At 57.5% G+C, this 21485-nt stretch overlaps 1 protein-coding gene across 8 annotated transcripts; it reads right to left on the bottom strand.

Annotated features, from left to right (window-relative positions):
* Positions 1-2809: 2809 nt before the first annotated feature.
* CERCAM (cerebral endothelial cell adhesion molecule) lies at positions 2810-21296 on the bottom strand. 8 transcript variants are annotated; one of them, XM_078436442.2, is made up of 17 exons: positions 18798-19370; positions 17830-18098; positions 16616-16710; positions 14264-14489; positions 13268-14183; positions 11750-11860; positions 11458-11575; positions 10052-10186; positions 9744-9948; positions 7934-8053; positions 7523-7599; positions 7312-7418; positions 6360-6492; positions 4639-4766; positions 4295-4498; positions 3647-3902; positions 2810-3464 (listed from the first exon to the last, which is right to left on the bottom strand). In XM_078436442.2, exons 5-16 carry the CDS (start codon positions 13462-13464, stop codon positions 3647-3649), a joined length of 1791 nt encoding a protein of 596 aa, XP_078292568.1. In that variant the 5' UTR covers positions 13465-14183; positions 14264-14489; positions 16616-16710; positions 17830-18098; positions 18798-19370; the 3' UTR covers positions 2810-3464. The 8 variants fall into 8 exon arrangements, with proteins under 8 accessions (XP_078292568.1, XP_078292566.1, XP_078292567.1 ...); XM_078436440.1 differs by having other exon boundaries at positions 2810-3343; positions 18798-19366; XM_078436443.2 differs by lacking the exon at positions 2810-3464 and adding an exon at positions 3517-3541.
* Positions 21297-21485: the final 189 nt, after the last annotated feature.

The following is a 21485-nucleotide window of genomic DNA, read 5'->3' as shown; positions in this document are numbered from 1 at the left end:
ATTCCTCTTTCTCTTTCTTGTCATTTAGTTTTAATTTCATTATCCTAAACTTAGCCCTTGCGCCAACACGGCCCCGAAGACGTGTCGTGAGAGCACGAAGGCACAGAGTGGTGCCAGCAGCTGGGGGCGGGAGGGGTGCCCTCCGGAGACAAAGCACAGACCAGCCTGTCAGCGCTGTCCACGCCCTGCAGTGATGACGTTGCTGGTCTTGCCATGCCTGGACCCGAGGCGCTCCATGGCTTCCACGACATCTGTGCCCTCTTTCACCCTGCCAAAGACCACCTGCTTGCCATCCCAGCTGGGCAGTGCAGATGAAAACCTGGGGACCAGTTGTGCTGGGCCCAGCATTTGCCATGGGAGAGATGTCAGGAATACATTCTCATCATCAAATTTCTCCCTGTAGGTGGACGTTCCCCAGTCCTCAGAGCGTGCAAGTTTTCTGCTGTCTTGGGAACTTCTACAAACAGCTTGAAGGAGGTGCGGCCCAAGGGCTCAAGAGCACAGTGGGCTTGACCATGGCTAGGCAGCACAGGGAGGCTCTGGGTGTCCGTATCTGCAACCTCCTATCCTGCCTTAGAAATTCTGTTGGTTCTGCCTTATTACCACCCCACTGCTAGAGAACACCCCGGGCTGATGCATCGTTGTATTGCAATGGGTTCCTGGCTCCCTGGGCCCACCTACAGTTTATTCTCAGTACAGCAGCCAAGGTGATCATGTTAAAATAAGTTAGACTGTGTCGTTTCTTTCTTTTTTTTTTTTTTAAAGAAGATTTTTTTTTTTTAAGTTTATTTATTTTGTGAGAGAGAGGCAGAGAGATAGAATCCCAAGCAGGCGCCACATTGTCAGCACGGAGCCTGACGCAGGGCTCGAACCCACAAACTTCAAGATCATGATCTGAGCTGAAATCAAGAGTTGGACGTTCAACTGACTAAGCCACCCAGGCTCCCCAGACCATGTCATTTGTTGGCCTCAAACCCTCTGGGGGCTCCCGGTTCCAGAGTAAAAGCCAGAAGGACCTCCAAGGCCGTCCTTGCTCTGGCTCTGACTTTGGCTCTATCATCTCCAGGCTCTGGCTCCTTCTTGCGCAGTCTGCTCCAGGCACGCTGGCTTCCTTGCTGTCTTTTAAACCTGCCAGTCCTGCTCCTGCCTCAGGGCCTTTGCACATGCTGTTCCCCTAGTCTGAAATGGGCTTCTTTCAGATATCCTCACAGCTTGCCCCCTCACCTCTGAGCCTTTGGTCAAATGTGAACTTCTCAGACCATACCTTTTTTTTTTTTTTTTTTTTTAATGCTTGTTTATTTTTAAGGGAGAGAGACAGAGCGTGAGCGGGGGAGGGGCAGAAAGAGAGGGAGATACAGAATCCAAAGCAGGCTGCAGGCTCCAGGCTCTGAGTTGTCAGCACAGAGCCGCTGCGGGGCTCAAACCCACAAACTGCGAGATCGTGCCCTGAGCTGAAGGACGTTCAAATCGACTGAGACACCCAGGCGCCCCGTTCGCAGACCATACTTGATGTCTCCTTCCTCATTTTGCTCTACCACTCTCTAGTATTTACTTATTTATTTTTGTCTATCTCCCTCCTAGAATGTCAGCTGCACCAGGTCAGGGATTTTTTGGCTACTTTTATTCACTGCTGTACCCCTAATGCCTAAACCTGGCCCATAAGAGGGGCTCTATAAATGATTATTTTAATGAGCGAAGGGGACACCTCAAGCCTGGAGGGGAAAAGTGACTTGCCAAGGTCATAGTCATCTGAAATCAACGGCTTTCACTCTTGGAACAAAGCACCAATCCTATAGCTTTCACCCAAAGTCCTTCTCACAGACATTCCAGGTCCTGGGACCGAAGCCAGGCCAGCCGGCTGGATATCCCAGCCAGGGTAGAACCTAAGACAGCCCAGCCCCAGGGGGCGCCTGTCCGACTCTGCCAGGGCCCTGGTGCTTCCACGACCAAGTCGAGGAGCTGCCAGGGGAGAGGGGCTCCCCTGACAAAGGAAACCTAGGCATGCCAGTGCCAGTCTTGTGCTGGTGGAGGCCAAGGCAGCCATGGCCAAGGCGAGGAGCCACCGCCCTATGCCCTCCAGCTGCCTGAGTGCAGGCACTGGAGACGGCTGCTGGGCCCAGAAGCCCGACCCTGTGAAGGGCAGGTGGAGAGGGAGGAAGGCCAGCAGTTCTAAGCAGAAGAGCAGAAGACGCGGAGCTGCTGTGCGTAGCCCGGCAGCACAGGGAGGCGATTCCAAGTGCCCCAGGCTCCCTTCCCCATTGCTGGCTCCGTCCCAGCAGAGGGCGCCCCTGGCCCACAAGGTCCACATTCTGCTTTCTTTCGCCCTCTGGCGGCCACGCTGGTTAGGGCCAGAGGGGAGTCTTGGATCGTTCCCACCTCTCCCAGGGGAAGGGTGGCAACTGCACAGGTGAAGATTCAAAGGGAAGGAGGCTCAGCAGCCCCGGCTCTGGGCGCACCGCCCCCCCCCCGCCCCCCGACCAGCAGGGTGAGGCCAGTGGTGCCCACGACAGCCCCAAAGGGTGAGCATTCACTGTGGGCCGGGCCATTCCATACCCACCCAGCCACGACACTTCTCTTCCATGTCCATTTCACCACCAGACTAAGACCCAGGGAGGGATGGCATCCACACCAGATCACCAGGCAAGGAGATGGTCATGCCCAGTCAGCCTGACTCTTCCTCCAGGCTGCCCTCCTCTCTCTGCTTCTCCAACTGCTCAGCCATGACACCTCCATATGGGCACCCTTGGTGGGAACCCTTCCCTCCCAGACCTCGTGACACACAAAGAGGCTCATCCAGGAGTTAGACATATAAAGTGCACATACCAGCTGGCTTTTATTGAGGGCCTACCATGTGCTGGGCACCAAGTCTGCAAGGGCCCTCCTCTCACCCACCCTGTACTTCCCACTGGCCAGGGGAGAGGGTGGGCCCAGGCAGGTGAGACCCAGGCGTCGAGTGGGGAGGGGACTGAGGTGGAGGTAGAAGATGGCAGAGGGGCCCCAGCAGTTGGGTCTGCGGGGAAGGCAGGGCTCCTGGTGTCGGCCCAGTTTGGAACTGAAGGCTGGGGAGCCCCCCACCTTCCCCCCCACCCCGGATCCTGAGTCAGGAGGGTGAGAGGAGCCCTGCCCTTTTGCTACATGAACTTCGGGGAAGGGGACCCATCTCTGAGTGGTTTCTCCCCACGTAAGGTGGGGCCAGAGGGCAGAGTGGCCATGCCTAAGGTGACAGTCGGGTCTCTATGGGGTCTGTGGCTTCTGGTGGCGGCTCCTGCCAGCGATCTCCAGGTCCGCTCCCTGGCCAGCTGCAGCCTGCTCCTGAGAGCTCTTCTGGAGTCACTGCCTGGACCTGGTGGGACAGAAGAGGCGAGAAGAGAGAAAGAGAAAGAACGGGAGTGGGATATGCAGAGGCAGAGACAGGAGAAGACACAGAGAAGGTCCGAGAGACAGAGACAGGCAGGGAGAGAAAGCTTGAGGTGGACACAGAAATGCAGGGTGCCACACGCAGAGACAGAGCCGCAGGGAGGGAGGGAGGGGAGAAGGCAGGCTGAGAAGGGGAACACAGAGACCCAGATGCAGTCAGCCTGCGGGGGAGAGAAAACCGAGGCACACGGCGGAGTGGGGGGGGGGCTCTTCCCAGCCCCGCCCTCACCTAGAGCTCGTCCCGGGGGTGGTGGGGGTGGAGACTGTGCCCGCTGCTGCCAGCCAGGTCCAGGGGGGGGCCACGCAGCGTCTTGTGAGAGCCACTCCAGCTGATGATGCGGCCGCTGTCATCGTCCCAGGGTGAGGATGTCTCCGTGTCGCTGAGCCACTCGGCGTCCCCTGCGTAGTGGGTGGGAGCAGCGAGCAGGGGCCGCGCAGAGAAGGCACGCAGGTCCCGTGGCCAGAAGTGCGCCTTGTACTGCTCACTGTGAGGCCGGGGGAAGGCTCAGGAGGGCTGAGGTGGGGCCCTGCCTGGGGCCCGGGCACCTCACCTGCCCGAAGCCCCTCACTGCCCTCCCCCTCAAGACCTCACGACAAACTCCAGAAGCGGAGTTTCTGTCATCTCCATTTTCCAGACGGGGAAACTGAGGCTCAGAACAGAGAAGTGGCTTGACTAAAAACCACACGGCAGCACAGGGTTTACACCTCGGTTGGTCTGACTCCAAAGCTAGGCTGGGCTACTCCTCGGTGACCTCGCATTAGTGACTCAGCCTCGCCAGCCTCAGTCTCCCCAGCTGCCCAGCGAGGGGACTTCATGCTTGTGGAGGTCGGCTCCCCGGGGTCAGGTGACCCTGCCCTGCCCCCACCGGAGACTCACTTGGGGTGCTGGTCAAACATGATGGGTAGGAACTCGTCCACAGGCAGCATTCGGCGCAGGGGCTGGGAGGCCAGCAGCTTGCGAGCACCCGCCAGGCTCAAGACATACGCCAGCGTCCAGTAGGAGTACCCGGCCACCACCAGGTGTGGCAGCCCCCCCACGGCTGCCTCTTCCTCAGGGTTCACCTGCTTCCGGCCCAGGTAGCTATGGGCGACACCAAGGGGCCCGGGAGTCACTGTAGGTCCTAGGGTGTCAGAGGACCCCTTCCCCAGTTGCATCCCACAGGCCAGGCTCGGTGGGGAGGCCGTCCCTCTCCCCTGCCCCTGGAGGCTCAGGCTGCCTACATCAGGTCCCACAGGAGCTTCTCTGCCTCCACATCCTCCATAAGCCGCTCCAGTCGCCCCCTGAAGTTGCTCTCAAAGCGCACATCGTCCTCAAACACTAGGACCTGGGCCAGGCCCCTGGCAGCCACCTGTGGTGTGGGGGAAGGGGACACAACACAGGGGGATGGCTCTTTAGATTCAAGCTGTCCCCTTCCACCTGCCTGACAATGACTGACTCTCCCTGGCCTGAGTTATATGCCAAAGGTTCAGCCCTGGCCATGTCAGTCAGCTGCTCCAAAGCCTGCTGGGGCTCCCACCTCCTGGGGACTGAAATTCCAACATCTCGCTCTGGCATTCAAGGCCCCCCAGGCCCCCTCCCCTGAGGTAGAATCTTCAAGTAGAATCATGACAGCCGTCATAACCTTTGCTGTATTCACAGAGCGCTGCCATACCCCAGGGGCCACAGAACTACTGCTTATCCCAGGGACCCTCGAGAGGCAGGACACAAGACGTCCCTGTACTGTAGTAAGGAGACGGAGACACAGGGAGGTACGACCACTTGTCCAAGGACACAGCCCATAGCAGAACTGGGATCTGAACCTTCATCTACCGGACTCCAGGCCCAGTTCCTCACCAGGCCTTCTGGACTTTTCTGAAGAAAGACCCTACCCCCCACGATCCCTAAGAAAAAGTACTTTTTGTAACTTCTGGAAATGTGAAAAGAACATGAAATCAGCACGGTCAACGGTGAAATAGAAATCACGTTCAGAGACAGTCTCTGTTCGGAGACAGAGGGAGACAAACAGAAATATGAGCTCACATGCACATATTTCGGCTGCAGTAGAAAATAAAAACAAGAAGCGGGCCTGGGTGCTGCCTCCTGGAGGGGGCACCGTCCCCTTGCAGGGCCAGTCCCCTCGTCCCTCCTCAGTGGCCAGGCAGTGACCTCTCACTGGTGCCCATACCGGCAGCCCTAAGCTGAGTCCTCCTGGCCAAGTCCCAGGCCTTTCTTCTTCCCACTTCTGAACATACAGTTCCTTCCTGCCTCAGGGCCTTTGCTCCACTGTTTTCCTCTGCCCAGAAGGCTCTTCTCACTGCCCTTCAATGCCACCCTGACCCCACATCAGTTCAGGAATCTAGGCTGGTCCACACTCTAGGACAAGCCTGTACATCTACCCTCCATGGCAAGCTTCGTTCTTCCTCGGTTTCTGTGCCCTCCCCTGGTCCCTGAGCCCCAAGAGAACCAGAAAGGCTTTTTTTTTTTTTTTTGGTTTGTCTCTGTATTCTCAGAGCAGAATATCTCCTAGCACACAGGAGGTGCTCAACGGAGATGACAGAATGAATAAGATACAGGGATGAACACAGTTTAAAGCTGCAGGCCGGGTCTTGGGGCGCCTGGGTGGCTCAATCGGTTAAGCGTCAGACTTCAGCTCAGGTCATGATCTTACGGTTCGTGAGCTCAAGCCCTGCGTCAGGCTCTGTGCTGACAGCTCAGAGCCTGGAGCCTATTTTGGATTCTGTGTCTCTCTCTCTCTCTCTGCCCCTTGCCCACTCACGCTCTGTCTCTCTCTCTCAAAAATAAATAAACATTAAAAAAAAATTAAAAACAAAAAAGCTGCCGGCCAGGTTTTTAAAAATATATGAATTCACCCACGGATTCCCTTGGGTGCTGAGCACAGAGCAGTGAGTAGGGTGGCCCCGCTCTGCCCGTGGGGGGTGTGGGCCAAAAGGGGGTTCCTCACCTCCTCCCAGATGGAGTAGTGGCTGAGGAAGCAGCCCACCTCGCCCTTGGTCAGTGTGCGGCCTGAGTAGGGGTCCTGGTAGCCGGGGAGCAGGTCCACGCCGAGGCTCCTCATGATACTGCTGTTGAGTGTCCTGAGGGAGACGGGACTAATGGGGTACGGGGTGCCTGCCAGGGACCCATCCAGGGGCGCCTCGCCTGTGCCTGTTGGGGGCACCCTGGAGTTTAGTTTGAAGGAGATGTCAGCCTTGTTACTGCTTCATGTGGCCTGAAGCTGTCAGTAGATGTTCCCCAGAGTGAATGTGGGGAACACGGTATCTACCCCTTGGGCAGACGCCCAGGGAAAAGACGGACATCCCGCCATGTGAAGGGCGGGGGGTGGGGGTGGGGGTGTAAGTGGCAAACAGCAGTGGGCAAGTGCAGCCGTGTGACCTCTGGTTTCCCAGGGCCACATGACTGGCCCGCTCCCACCCCCACCCATCAGGGACCTAAGTCCAAGATGGAAAAGAATAAGCCTGATAATAATAAAGACGCCCAACTTTTGGAATACTTACTATGCGTCAGGCCCTGTGCAAAATCCTCACTGAGCCCTTACAAGTCCTAAAAGGGAGACACAATCGTCTGCCATTCACACAGCAGGGCTGAGAGGTGGCGGTAACTTGCCAGAGGTCACCCAGCTGGCAAGTGACAGAGCTGGAGCGCAAGCCTCGGGGCTCCAGATTCTGGGCCTTAACCACCGTACTCTCCTCCCTCCAGGAGGCTGAAGGAGGCCATCCTGTCCTGTCGGGGTCTGCCCTGGGATTCTCTATGACACAATGACTCAGGCCCTGTGTGAGTACCTCCTGGAACAGCTAACACTCAATTCGTTTGTCTGCTCTCCCCATTCCTAGGGGGCTCCAAGGGACCACACTGCTCCCTCAGCTGCCCAGGGCCCCACCCCCAGGGAGACTCACCGGCCATCCACGGCATCCACCACGCGTCCAGATATCTCCATCTCCCAGAGCGAGCTTAGCATGCGTTCCCGGCGGTCGGGCCGGCGGGCCAGGCTGATGACAAAGACCTGGAGGAGGAAGGGGAGGTGGGTGCAGAGTCGGGGGTGGGTACAGAGGGAGGGGAGAGCCCACCCACCTCTTCACCCTGCTCCTGTGGGCTGAGGGGACTTACCTCATCAAACCCCATTTTGCTGGGTTTCTTTGGGGGCCGGGACACGTGAGCTGAGGCCCGCATGGGGGGCCCGTCCACTGCAGAAGAAAAGTACCCCCAATCATGAATCCCTACTGGCTCTTGTCAGCAGTGACCCTGGAGTCCTAGCCCCCCACTTCATTTTTGCCCCCTCGGCAGAACACCCAGCAGGAAGAGCCCTCAGAGATCATAGAATTCACCTGCCTTCATTGTAGAGATGGGGACAATGAGGCCCAGCGGGGAAAAGGACTTGCCCAGAGACGAGGAATGAATTAGAGGTAAGGCTGAGACCCCGAGCCCACTGCCCAGTCAGGTCCAGGGCCTGGGAGAAGGGGCACAGGGGGTGGCAGGGAACAGTGGCAGCCGGCTAGCACCCCATCTCCCAGCCCTCACCTAGCGCCTCCAAGATCAGGTGGATGAAGTTGACCTTCTCGTCCTCCAGCCCCTGGTGGGATTTCACAGGCACGTTCATGTACCCATAACGGTGCTCGTTGCACACGTGGACCGTGACTCCTGTGGAGAGAGGCTGGGTGGGTGCTGCAGGCGGGGCAGGGCTCTCAGAACCCAAAGCACGTGTCTTCTTGGGGACTCAGTGTCCCAACCGTGGGGCTGGGGGGAGAAAGGGCTTTACTCAAACAGTATCTAAGGGACCCTTCTGCTGAGATGGTTTATTCATTCAACAGACGTGTCTAGAGTACCAGCTGGGTGCTGGGGGATGGTGGTGAGCATCCTGGGGAGGGAGGAGCAGACAAACTCCCACCTGACCACAGCCACCGGGCCAGGCCAGCCCCACCCTCTAAAGCTCCCCCACCTATGCCCGTCCCTGCTGCCCCGCCTGGATCCAGCACCATCACCTTGCGCCCAGACCCCTCTAAGCAACCCCACACCTCCTGCCCCGCCCGCGCTGCCCTCCACCTTTTCTATTTCTTCAATATTTGTCACCTTTATTGTAATTACTCATTTCCCTTTTATCTCTTATGGACTGCGAACTCTTCAGCGACAGGCGCACAGTATTTACTTAAAAGTCAACCCCATGCCCAGCAGGGAGCACAGAGCCTGGTCCAGAACAGGGACTCAGTAGCTGGGCGCCAGAAGCCTGAATGATACAGACAAAACCCCATTACAAAATTCCTTCCAGCGGCTGCCCCTTGAAACAGCGGTAGCCTTGGAAAAGCAAGGGAACACTTCCGCTTCTTCTCACGGATTATCCATGACTCTGTTTTTCCTTCGCTCACTTTTTGCACTTGGTAAGATTTCCTGTCTTGCCTGTCTGCAACGGACTCCACCAATACCCCTTGCATGAAAAAGCCAATTACCACACTTTCCCCTCTGGCCACTGTTGGCAGCCCGCTTGCTCACGTACGGCACTTCTGGATTAGATGGTCACTTCTCATTCTCCCCGAATTAGTCTCTTCTTAAGATTCTCTTTTCAACACTGGTGTCTCTGTCTCACTCCCATCTCTGACTCTTTCTCAGGACTGGATTTAGCCCAATTCAGCCCAAACACTCTCCAGTAATTTCCATTTTAAAAATAATGCCAACATCAGAGTGTTCCTGGCTGCCCACTGTTCTCAGGCTAAAGACCAGATGCTTGCTGGTCAGGTCCACATAGGCTAGCCCCTGCCTCAGCCTGGACCATGTCTCCCTCACTTACGTTCTTACGTTCCCTGCTACCACAGGGCCTTTGCACTTGCCGGTCCCATTGCCTGAAATGCTCTTTCTTGCTCTTTTTGATGCTTTCCCATATTTTAGATCTCAGCCTCAAAGTTCATACCCTCCAGGAAGCCTTCCCTGACCAGATCTATTCTGGTCTAAGCTCCCTGAGCACCTAGAATCAAGAAACATTCCTTCCTGTCATGGCTGTGATTGCACATTGATTTGTGAGCTCCTTGGACTGACTGGACTGGAGGTTCCAGGAGGGCAGAGGCTGCCTGAGTTTACTCACCACTGTCTCCCCAGTGCCTGGCACATGGTAGGTGCTCCATAAACATTTGCCTAATGAAACAATGCATGAAAGGGCCAGGAATCCAGAAGAAGGACATCTAGCCTACTGGCACAGCGGGCTCAAGAAAGGCTACGACCTGGACCAACAAGAGTTTAACAGGATGAATTGGAGACTGGAGAAGGGTGTGCAAAGCAGAGGGAACAGCACGTGCAAAGGCCCAGAGGCCTCCAGGAATGCTCACAGAGAGCTGGTCCTCACCAGCAGCCTGGCAGGAGTAGGCGAAGACGATGATATCGTCGAAAGGCCAGGTGTAGTTGGGGTGAGGGGGGTAGAAGGCGAGTTGGGCTGCTCCCTCAGCCCGCAAGGATACCAGGAAGGTGGAATGGACCATGGGGACACGGAAGCAGCCCCGGCGTTGGCGGTTCTTGGTGGGGAAGTAGTCGGCTGTGCGGCGGTAATAGCCCTGGGGAAAAGGGTTGCTCTGAGCTATGACAGCGGCCCGTCCTCCCCAGAGCACTGCTCCCCCGCCATGGCCCACAGACCTGAGGCCTCCATCGCAGCCTTACCTGGGGGGTGATCCCACACCAGAAATTGGAGTAGTAGGTCTGGGAGTCCAGCATGGGGGCCACCACGGGCAGCCGCTGCTCTATCAGAAGCCTCAGTGTCTGGTTGTTGGTCAGAATGTTGTCTGTATCTGCGAACTTTTGGGAGGTGGCTGTCACAGGTCCCAGCCTTGTCTGGGCTACACCCCCAAGGATTCACTGAGTGGGATCCCTCTGGATTGCCAGAGACCCCACATATCTCCTGGGATCCGAAGGGTTTCCGTTAGAAAGTTCGAACCTATAAACAAGGTAAGTTTGTTTCTGGACCAAGGATCTAGTCTGGAGCACTGGTTCATGGATTGGGTCCAGGGGTTAAATCTGAGTTGCTGATCTAAGAACTTTACTTAAACATTTTTTAATGTTTATTTATATTTTTTTTTTTCAACTTTTTTTTTTTTTTATTTTTTATTTTTTTTTATTTTTGGGACAGAGAGAGACAGAGCATGAACGGGGGAGGGGCAGAGAGAGAGGGAAACACAGAATCGGAAACAGGCTCCAGGCTCCGAGCCATCAGCCCAGAGCCTGACGCGGGGCTCGAACTCACGCACCGCGAGATCATGACCTGGCTGAAGTCGGACGCTTAACCGACTGCGCCACCCAGGCGCCCCTGTTTATTTATATTTTTGAGAGAGAGGGGAGTGCCTGGGTGGCTCAGTCGGTTGCATGTCTGGCTCTTGGTTTCAGCTCAGGTCATGATCTCATGATTTTATGGGTTCAAGCCCCGCATTGGGCTCTGCGCTGGCAGCATGGAGCCTGCTTGGGATTCTCTCCCTCTCTCTCTATCTGCCCTTCCCCCACTCACACTGTCTCTATCTCTCTCAAAAATAAATAAACTTAGAAAAAAATATATTTTTGAGAGAGAAAGAGCATGAGCAGGGGAGGGACAGAGAGAGACAGAAACAGAATCTGAAGCAGGCTTCAGGCTCTCAGCTGTCGAAAGGGGCTCATCAGCTCAGAACCTGATGCAGGGTTCGAACTCCCAAACTGTGAGATCATGACCTGAGCCAAAGTGAGACGCTTAACTCACTGAGCCACCCAGGTGCCCCGTGAGAACTTTATTTTAGATCTGACTTAGGGAGTAGAGTCAAAGACCTACTCTGAGTTCTAGTCCAGGGAACCAGGCTCAGTTTATACTCTGGGCTCTAGGAATCTAGGCTCAGTATATATCCTGCAATCTGTCTCAGGGATCCAGGCTTAGTAGCTAATGTGAACTCAAACATGGGGATCCAAGCTCAATCTCTGGTCTGGGTTCTGACCCAGGTTGCTAGCTGGAGGGTCCAGCCTACAGGTTTGTGAAGTCACAGCAAGATGTCTATCAGGGACTGATACCGCCGCCTGAGGGAAACTCCATCGTAGCCAGGCTTTCTTACCAGGATGTAGTCAGCCCCCCAGTCCCTGGCAAAGGTCAGGGCTTCCTGTTTCAACTCCATCAGAAACTGGTGCCTTTCTTTGGTCCAGTGCTTGGGACCCTCTTCATCTGGGTAGGACCTGAGAGGGTAAAGAGACGAGATGTTCCCCTGGGGCAGGTACATGTGGTCCTCGTCTCTGCAGAGCAGCGGACAGAGCCCTGGCCTGAAGGCTGTGGCTTGGGGCTGTCCCTTTTCCTCTCTAGGTTATAGCTATTGCCCATCTCCCCAAGAACCTTGCCCCTGAGATCACCACCTGGGCGCCCCCTCAGGCCTCCAGACCACAGCTGCATAGTCATCACCCACAGCGGCTAGCCACTCCTGCAGCATCTGTGTGGTGTTGTCCGTGTTGTGGTCCGTGGCACACCTGGGGACACGGGAGGAAGAAGGGTGAGGGGGCAGAGCCACGGAGGAGCCAAACCCCGAGGCAGCCGTGACCCCTGGAGCACCAGCACCTGTGAGGCTAGACCCTTGGGTGCTGCAGCGGAAGGAGGTGTGCTACAGAGTAAGGCAAGCAGCCGGGTCCCAGTCACAGGTCTGTGACCCACTGCGGGACCTCAGGCAGGTCCCATCGGTCCCTGGGCTTCACTTTCTGCCTCTGTAACTGTAAGCTGTCCTGCGTGGCTCATGGGCTGAGACGACAGGACACGAATGCATTTGAAAGAAAAAGTACCTCGACTCTGAGGAACACACCTGCCACGTGCCCCTGATACCTTCCGCCCTCGCCAGGAGACAGGTCAGTCCCTTCCCCCTCTCAGGACTGAACAGAAGAGCTGCTGCCTCCCCTGCCCGAAAGCTGTAATAAGGACCAAGCCATACTCTGAACATCCCCTGAGAAGGGCTGATGGGACGGAGCTCCCTTACCACAGAGCACAACCTGTCCTCTGTGGAAGGGACTCCCAGGACAGAGGGGGACGCAGAGGGCTCAGCCAAGACCCCAGGTTTTAGGTGATGCTGCCCCTTTAAGCCAGTTCCCCAGAAGTGAGGACTAACTACGTGTCACGTCTTGGCGGGGTGGGAACTAACTAACTCCCAAACTGTGGTCATTGTGGGCCGCCTCCCCAGGCCACGCTCCACCCCAAGCCCAACTTTGGTGTGTTGTGGGGGGTAGTTTGTCATTTCTCTCGGTGTATCCCCAACCTCAGCTTGGGACTCCTCCCTGTTCTGGCTTCCACGGACTGTGGCCTCTGATTCCAGCGCCCTGTGGGGACGGCTGGGGGAGAGATTCTAGGGAAGGGGCTCTGCCCTCGGATGGCAGGACCCACACCCTCCACAGAGAGGCTGGGACCAGCCCAGAGAAGGAGCAGTTCTGACCCCTCTGCAGAGCAGCATGGAACCAGACTGATAGCACCCTCACCTGCTCCCCAGGATCCCCCAGTCCTGCTGATCTCTGCCACGTGGGGACCCAGGGAAGGCCAGCTGTTCCTGTCTGCTCCACTCCAGGTCAAGCCAGTCACAGGCCCCACGGGGCTTGAGTTTGGGCTCTGAAGCTAGGGCAAGAGGACCCCACTTAAACCCAGAGGAGGTCCCCATTGGAGGAGTAGGGGCCGGGGTGAGTGTTTCGGGGTCAACCTAAGTCCTCAGAGGTCAGTCCGCAGAGCCAAGGGGATAAGGGGTTCTTTCCAGGGGCTCGCGACTGCGGAGGGCCTGTCTGCCAGGGGAGGGGCCTGTCTGGGTGGTGTCTGGACGAGCAGACGAGCCCATCTGGGGTGGAGGCTGCCCGTGGGACCCGGGGGTACATGCCCAGAGGGTGCCAATGCCCAGTCTCTCTCACCAGAGGGCCAGCCTGGCCCGGGGGTAGTCCAGCCGCTCCAGCGCGCCCAGGTAGTGGGGCAGTGAGTGCTCGGCATTGCGGGCCAGGATGGTAAGGACCACGGCGGGCAGCGGTGGCTCCACGACTCCCGCAGCCTGGAGCCTCGCCCCCAGCAGGAGCAGCAGCTGGAGCAGCGGGGCGGCGGGGGCGGCGCGCATGGCGGGCGCTCGGGCGGCGGCGGCGGCTGCGGCCCCCGGGGCTCTGGCCCGGCCGAGGGGAGTGGGCGGTGCGGCCGGGCCGGGGCGGGGCCCGGGGCCGGGGCGGGGCCGAGGCGGCCGGAGAGGGTGGGGGGAGCGTACCCCCGAAGAGTGGGCTCCCCCTCCCACCCGCTACGCGCCGATTCTCAAGTGCCCTCTCCTCCGCCAGGGGCAGCGGAGGACCAGGGCCCGGAGACCCGCCCCACTCGCGACCCAGGGGCAGCGCCCTCCCGGCTGGGCGCCGGCGGGGGGGAAGGGAGGCAGAGGGGAGGGTCCCGGGGGACGGCATCCGAGCCGCCCCGGTGCCTGAGAACGCCCCACTCCGAAGCCCGGAGCGTTCAGCCCCCGGAATCCGGCTCCACTGAGCGTCCGGCGCCCCTGAGTCCGGAATCCCTGGCCACCCATCCGACCCTCGGACCCCAGTCGCAGCCCCGCGGGGCGGGACCAACCGGCGGCGGCCCTAGCCGGGCTCCCGGGTTCCCGCCCCGCCCCCGCCCCCGGGCGCCCTCTGGCGGGCCCATGAGGAACTTCTCAGACCTGCGCGGCGACTCCGGCTTGGGGGGCGGGGCGGGGCGGGGGTCCCACGGCCCTGGGCGCGCCATCCAGCTGCGTTCCGAGCGCTGCGTCTTCCACGCGTCGTCGTCCTCGCCTCCGCCGCCAGCGCCGGCGGTGCTCCGGCCCTTTAAGAGAGCAAAGCCACTCAGGCTACGTGTAGAGCTAGGGGGAACCCCAGAGCCCGCACCTTGACCCAGCCACGTACAAAGCAGGAGGTATAGCCTCCCCTGGGGCAGAGTCGGGGTCCTGAGGCCCCAGCTGAGATGGGAAGGGGGCTCCAGCTTCTCCTAGGAGAGGGCAGGAAAGGGAGGGGCCTGAAGGCACCAGCGGCAGGTTCCAGCTCAGTATCACTTTCTCAGGTTCAACTCTGGTCCTCTTCTGGGTGGGTTTGCAAGGAATGAATGCACTCCAAGCTTCTCTTGGCATGGAGCCTGGCCCCGGAAGAACTGCTGGGGCTGAAAGACAGCACTGGAGAAGCAGCCAAGCTCCCCTTCCATTCACCGCCCCCTCCCCGCCGTAAAGGCCTACTTTCCTATGGCTCCTTTGGGTCTCCCTTCAGTCTCTTTCCAGGATCAGGGAAGAGGGCTAAGCCTATACACACTAACTCTGCTGAGAGGGGAAGGGTGGGGAACCAGCAAGGAATGGACTTGCCTGAAGATGGGGCAACCTGTGGGGGCATTGAACCCTGGAGTCCTGGTCTCCAGCCCCACCCACTCCAAAGCTTCTAGGTGGCTAGTGGTCCTACAATGAAAGGTCTGAGGTCCTCTGGGAGAGTCCCTTCCCTTGCATGGTAGCCTCTGGCCAGAAGGCACTCCCAGCCCCAGAATGGGGATTCCCTTTCTAAAAGGAAGCAGTGTGCCCCTCCTCTCCCATCCTGGAGTCATCCCAGAGCCTCTGTCCATCCTGCTGGTCACAGGGGTTTCCAAATTCTTCTCCAGCCTCAACTCCTCCTCCTCAATTCTCCTCCTTCTCCTCTGAATGTATTGACCCCTCCCATTGTCCCTTTCCTCTCTCCCCAGTCCATCAAGTGATCCAGCCTGTCACTGACTCCCTTGCCTGTGGGTTCTCCCATCAACCCTGCCTGGGAAAACCGTATAACCATCTTGCTTTTTGGCATGTTGGGGCTACTGCAGACAGGATTTCCACTCTCCACTGGACCCTGACCAGGCCCAATGGGCCGTTTCCCCTGTGCTGCTCCTGCCTCCTCTCCTCAGTGGCATGTCACAGCTTCTGCAATCTCTGCTCCAGGAGGATCTCCCTGATACTTTTTGGAGAAAAGAGAAGCCCTCACCTGGGAGCTCTCATTTCCAGCCTGCAAACCTCCATCCCCTTCCCCCAAGCCTACCGCAGCTCTCACTGCCTGGTACCACAGGAAGAGGTACCCCCTCCTCAGGATGGAAAGGCCCCTAAGCTCTAAATGCCCTTGCCCTTCCTGGAATCATCAGCCTCCCTCTCTTCTGGGTGCTTCCTTTGACATTCCAAAGGACTTGAATCTCCCCCAGTTTAAAACAGGAAAACACCAAGCTGTTTGCAGGCCCCCAGCCACAGTCTTATCTTTCTCTCTCCCTCCAAACCCCTTGAACTAGGATCTGTGCTTTGCTCCAAGGGTCCCTTCCTCATCTCCGTTCCACCAAACGGCTCCTGCCAAGACCAGAGTCCTCCTGGCCACTCCCCACAAAGGATATTACCTCCTCAACCAAGAAGAGGGCTCTCTTCAGCAGCTGACCACGTGGGCCACTCTGTCTTTCTGGAAAACCGCAAGTGTCTCCACTACCCATTTGGACCCACATTCTGTGTGTGTGTGTGTGTGTGTGTGTGTGTGTGTGTTAAATTAAACTCTACACTCAGGGGTAGGGCTCAGCCTTACAACCTTGAGATCAAGAGTCACATGTTCTGCCGACTGAGCCAGCCAAGTGCCCCAAGATTCCATTTGCTCAAAACAGAACCCTACCCTTTCCCCCCAACATCTCCCCCTCTGGTGGCCTCCCCAGTTTAGAGAATGGCACCTCTGCCACCTGGTCCCTCAAGCTGGAGAGCTGGGTGTCACTGATGCCGCATCCCTCTTTCAACCTCATCCTGGCAAAACCACCTCCTCAATATCCCTGGCACTTGGCCACCTCTTTCCTTCTGCTCTGCCGCTCGACCGGTGTACCAGTACCACTCACCTGGCCCACAGCATCTCCCAGAGACCTGCCCCCCACACTTTCTCCCTAGAAACCATTCTGCCCTCAGCCACTCTTTCTAAATGCCCTGGGTTAACACCCTTCAGGGACTGCGCACTGCCCTCAGTATAGGGCTCAAACCCCTCACAGAGCAGCGAGGCCCTGCGTGGCCTATGTGACACTTCTCTGACTCCTCTGACCTCCCCTCTCCTCTAACCTGCTCAAGCCGATTTGGACTATGTACAGTTTTCCCGAACACTCCATGCTTTAGGACTGTCCCACATCCTTTTGTTTGTTTGTTTTTTCTCCGCCTGAACTTCTATAGGCCCTCCTGTCTCAGCCTTCAACTAACTTCCTCTGGAAAACCTTCCCCATGTCATGTCTGGGGGACTTACCCTGCCATGGCACCCTATATAATCCCATTCATTCAGCAAGTATTTATGGAGCACATAGTGCCTAAGACAATCTCTGCTTCTAGGGTGCTCGCATTCTGGTGAGGGCACAGACAGGAAACAAACTGATAAACCAATAGTTTCAAAGAATAGTAGTGCTATGAACAAAATAAAACCAGTTCATAAGAACGGAGAGTAGCTCAATGTTGGGGGGCAACATTGAGGTTATTTCAGGGCACAAGGGGAGCCTGCTAAGGGCAGTTCTAGCAGAAGAGTGTTCCACCTGGAGGGGACAGGTTGGGCCAAGATCCTGCGGTGAGAACAAGCAAGGAGGCCAGTGGTTGGAGCCCAGGGAGCAAGGGAGTATGGGAAGAGGTGAGGACCACCCAGGGCCTTAAAGCTGCATCAGGATTTTGGATGTGTTTTAAGTGCAACAGGAGGACGCTTGGGAGTGCCTGGGGGGCTCAGTACGTTGAGTATCCAAGTTTGGCTCAGGTCATGATATCACAGTTCCTGAGTTCAAGTCCCGCATCGGACTCTGTGCTGACCCCTCGGAGCCTGGACCCTGCTTCAGATTCTGTGTCTCCCTCTCTCTCTCTGCCCCTCCTCCACTCACACTGTCTCTCTCTCTTAAAAATAAACACTAAAAAAAAAAAAAAAAAAAAAAAAGGAAGACATTGGAGAGGGTAAGCAGAGAAGTGATGTGATAATGCCTTAAAAAATTGCTCTGGCTGCCACGCAGAGGGTGGGCCAGGGGGGCAAGGAGGGAAGGAGGAGATCACATTCAGAGAGACAGATGACAGTGGGCAGAGAGCAGACGCACTATGGAGGCAGAGCCCCTGCCTTGTGGGATTCCGTGCGGGAGACAGAGTGAGGAATCTGGGTGACTCGGGGCTGGTGGGCTAGTTACTGAACGGGGAAGACCTGAGATGAAGCTGGTGGACGGTGACTCGAGGTCTGTCTGGACCTTATTTCGAGCTGCCTTTTAGACTCCCGGGTGGGAAGATCACATTCCAGACCCTCCTGGCTGTCAGTTCTGAGGCGGGGACCCGTCCATCTCGTTTACCATTTTATCCCCAGCCCTAGAGCAGGGCCAGCCGGACCTAAGGTGGGCTCTCAGTAGAAATACGGTGGGTCACGGACTGAGGTGGGCTGATCATGCACCTGTACTTCCACTAATTTTTTTTTTTGCCCCCAGATAGAATAACAGGACATACTCTGCAGAGGTAATAGCGGGCCAGATCCACAGAAATGCTAAAGCAGTGGTTGTCGGAGCATGGTCCCCAGACCAGCCAGCATCAGCCGCACCTGGACATTGTTACAAATGCAAATTCCTGGGCCCCTCCCCACACCCACAGAGTCAGAAACTGTGGGAGCGGACGTTAAAGCCACAAGGCTGCCGGGCGGTTTTGACGCGGGCTAAACTTTGAAGCTGCTGTTCTATGGGGCCTATGGCCTCATTCTCGGGGTCATGTAGACTCTATGCCTGGGAAAACAAAACAAAACAAAACAAAAGATGGTTTGGGCCCTTCTTGCTGAATAGGTCCAGACCACCCTGGGCCGACATTTAACTGGGCTCTGGGCTACCCCGGCCCCACCCGGACTCCCAGAATCCTCACACCCATCCCTCAGCCGTTGTGGTTCTGGGCAGGGCCAGGTGGTGGCGCCAGCGCCTTAGGCTTCAGTCTGGCTTTGGGAGCTAGAGACCCCGGAAGAATTGTCCCCCTCCCCTGCGCCTTCTTCCCCGCTGGGAGCCTCTGCTCCAAGGCCTGTCCGCTGGCAAAGGCTTTGCAGGATGGCCTTCATCAGGGAGAGGGGCGCTGAGGCTGGCACACCCAAGGTAGGGGCCGACCCCCTCTTCCTGCAGGTTAGGAAGGTGGGCTAGAGAAGCCCCCTTGGTCAGAAAGAAACTAGGGGTGTCTGGCCTGTGGACTTGGGGGTCAGAAGCCCAGGCAGGTGGCTCCGGTCCAGTGGACTCTGGTTACACCCGTGTTAACCCTCCGCCTACCCTGCCCAACCTCATGTGAGGTCTCAGGTGTTTCTTCCCTGCCAATGGGTGGGGGCAGCCTGGGGGAACCCCGGGGCCCAGACAGAGCCTCAAGGTTGGGGGTCCTCACAGCCTGGCAGCCAAGCAAGCTAGGAACAGGGGCCCAGGGCAGAGAGGTTGCTTGGATGGAGCTCTTACCAGCTGCCAGCTTCACGTCTCCTGGGTTGGGGGCTCTCTGGGCCCCTGTCCTGCTTTGTGGCCAAAGGAGCCCAGCATCCTGGCCAGAGGAGGGGCCCATGCCCTGCTTCTGGTCCTGGGTGCAGCTCGGTAGACAGGAGTCCAGGAGACCCGCCTGTGCTCCTTCCTAGCTCAGTTCCGAGCCCGGTTCCAAGAGGACCCAGGGCTGAGTGCAGGCTCGACCCCCATCGGCTCCCCTGCCCCTCATCTTTCCTCTTTGAGGGGAGACTGAGACCCCTTGCCCAGCTGGAGTCACTCTGCCCATTCTGCTTAGACCTAGCATACCTTGGCCTCTGCTCCAAGAATCCGCCCACACCCTCTCATCTCCAGGGGTCCCACCCAACGCCCACACCCACTCCAGAGGACCACCCTCTCCCTCTTGGCCATGCCCTCATCTCCCAGGACCCCAGATGTGGAGCTGTCCTCCTCTGAGGCTCTGCCTCTGTCCTCAGGAAGCTGGGGCTAGGCCAGCTGTTTTCCCCGGGTAGCCAGCTGTTTTGCCCATCAGGAAGCAGCTCTGCGAAAATTGTTGCTGTGGCTGGGGCTGCAGCGTGGCAGCCCCACTGGGCCAGGGCCTGGGAGCTGTTAACTCCTCTGGGCCCAGCCAGCTCCTTCCTACATCCACCACCCCAGCCCCCCACCCCGCGGGAGTAGCCTGTTGCAAGACTTCCAGAGACCCCCCAAGAAGACCAAGCCTTGCTATGCCCACCCCCTCAACAGCTGCTAACCTGACATCCCCTCCTCTCATCGGAGCCTTGTCCTCAGGTGACCCCAGGTGAGAGGAAGTTTCAAAGGGACAAATTTGTTCAGAACAATAACAATAGCAATAAGAATAATAATAGCTATCATTCACTGCTGTGTGCCAGGCATTGTGCTAAGTACTTTCAACGTATTATCTAGTTTAATTTTCACCACATCCCTGTGACGTCGGGAATGTTTTCATTTTACAGATGAGGAAACAGGCATGGCCAGTGTAAGTTGCTTGCCCGAGCCCAAGCAGAATTGGCGTTTGAAACTGGTCTGCCTGCCGCTATCCGGCCAGTCCTGGCGGTTCTGGAATGGCTGTTGCTGTTGCTATTTAAGTTTCTCCCTGAGCTCCTTGCCCGCCACACTCCCCCCGACCCCACCAGGAAAGGTATCTGGGTATCGGTAGCACCATCTGTGAAATGGGATCACTGACGGGCGGAGTCACCACCAGCTCCCGGAGCCATGCCAGGCTCTGTGCTCAATACCTTCCAAGTATTTATTAGTAGTAGATCATTCCTCTGGGTGGCTGCGGGTCAGCCTGGGCTAGAATCCCGGCTTTGCTGTTCTTGGCATCCTGGCTTTGGGCAAGTGACTTTACATCTCAGTGTCACGGTCCAAAACTGGAAAATGGACGTGAGAACAATATTCTGTGTCTTTGATTTTGTTGTGAAAGGATGGTGATAATGCAGGTGAGGTGGTTAGCCCAGCACCCAACCCAGAGAGGGGTGGGAAGTATCACCCCTTACTGTTGTGACTGCTAACCATAATCTGGAAGGATCTGAGTGGCCCACCTAGCACTGTGCACCCCCACACCCAGTATGGAGCTGGCACATAAGGCTCTGGACCCTGGTCTGTGGAACCTCCATGGGGACAGCAGGCTGCAAGGGAGATACAACTTGCCCAAGATCACAATTACTGGGGTAAAGCTGTGGGGATCCCAAGGCCTCCTGCACTTAACTCCTGCACCCCTGTGGCCTTCCTTCCTGTGGCCCGAACCTGGTCTGGTGGGAGGGGGAGAAGGGACAAGGGAACAGGGACAATCCCAGGGCTGAGACAGCCCAGAAGGTGACTGGGCCATGGCTGGGTGGGATCTCAGGGTCTGGGAACGACCCCTCAGGATGCAGTGACCCGTGCTGTCCCCCTTTGTCCTCTCCCCCCCTGCCCACCATGGGTCAGCTCCCTGGTCCCAGCCTAGACATCTGGAACTGGGGCAGACAAAGGACCGCGAAGAGGGACAATAACCTTCTGTCCATTTTCAGATGCCGGGCCGGGCCTGGCCAGGGCTGGGGGCCGGAGCCCCGGCGAGGCGGTGCCAGGCCCCCCGCGGGCAGCGGACAATGTTGGCAGTGATGGAGAGGAGGCATTTCAAAGCGTTTTGTTCCCGCTGACCCCCTCCCCTCCACATCTCGCCCCAGCTCGGGGTGAGGCCCCAGCCCCACCCCCAGCCACCCAGGCCCCTGCTCCTGGCGGCTTGGGGACCGGCCACATTCTTGACCTCAGGGGAAAAGTTTAGACTCTTGCGCCCTGGGCAACAATAACAGTGTCACAGAACTGATTTAGGGGGAGCACTTACCATCACAAAGCAGCAGACAAAGAGCCAGGGCTGAGAACGCGACGGCTTCTGCGCCTACTCCTCCAAGCACTGCTACTTCTCTCCTGGGCTCTGCCTGGACCAGACTGGGTGCCAGGGTGCTGGACCCAGGGGGCTCCCCGGAGGAGGGCCTGAGCTGGGGAGGGAGCGAAGGAGAAGGGATGGGGATTCCACTGTGGATGGGGGCGGGGGGCGCTGGGAGCTCCTTCCTGCTCTGCCACCAATTTGCCAGGTGACCCTGAGCAAGTCCTTCCCCATTCTGGGCCTCAGTTTCCCCATCTGTAATGAGGAGGCTAAACTATAAGGCCCAA

Source organism: Panthera onca, chromosome D4, assembly GCF_046562875.1.
Source record: "Panthera onca isolate mPanOnc1 chromosome D4, mPanOnc1 haplotype 2, whole genome shotgun sequence".
Taxonomy (NCBI): Eukaryota; Metazoa; Chordata; class Mammalia; order Carnivora; family Felidae; genus Panthera; species Panthera onca.
The sequence above is the reverse complement of the archived record's forward strand: the minus strand, read 5'-3'. Positions and strand labels throughout refer to the sequence as shown.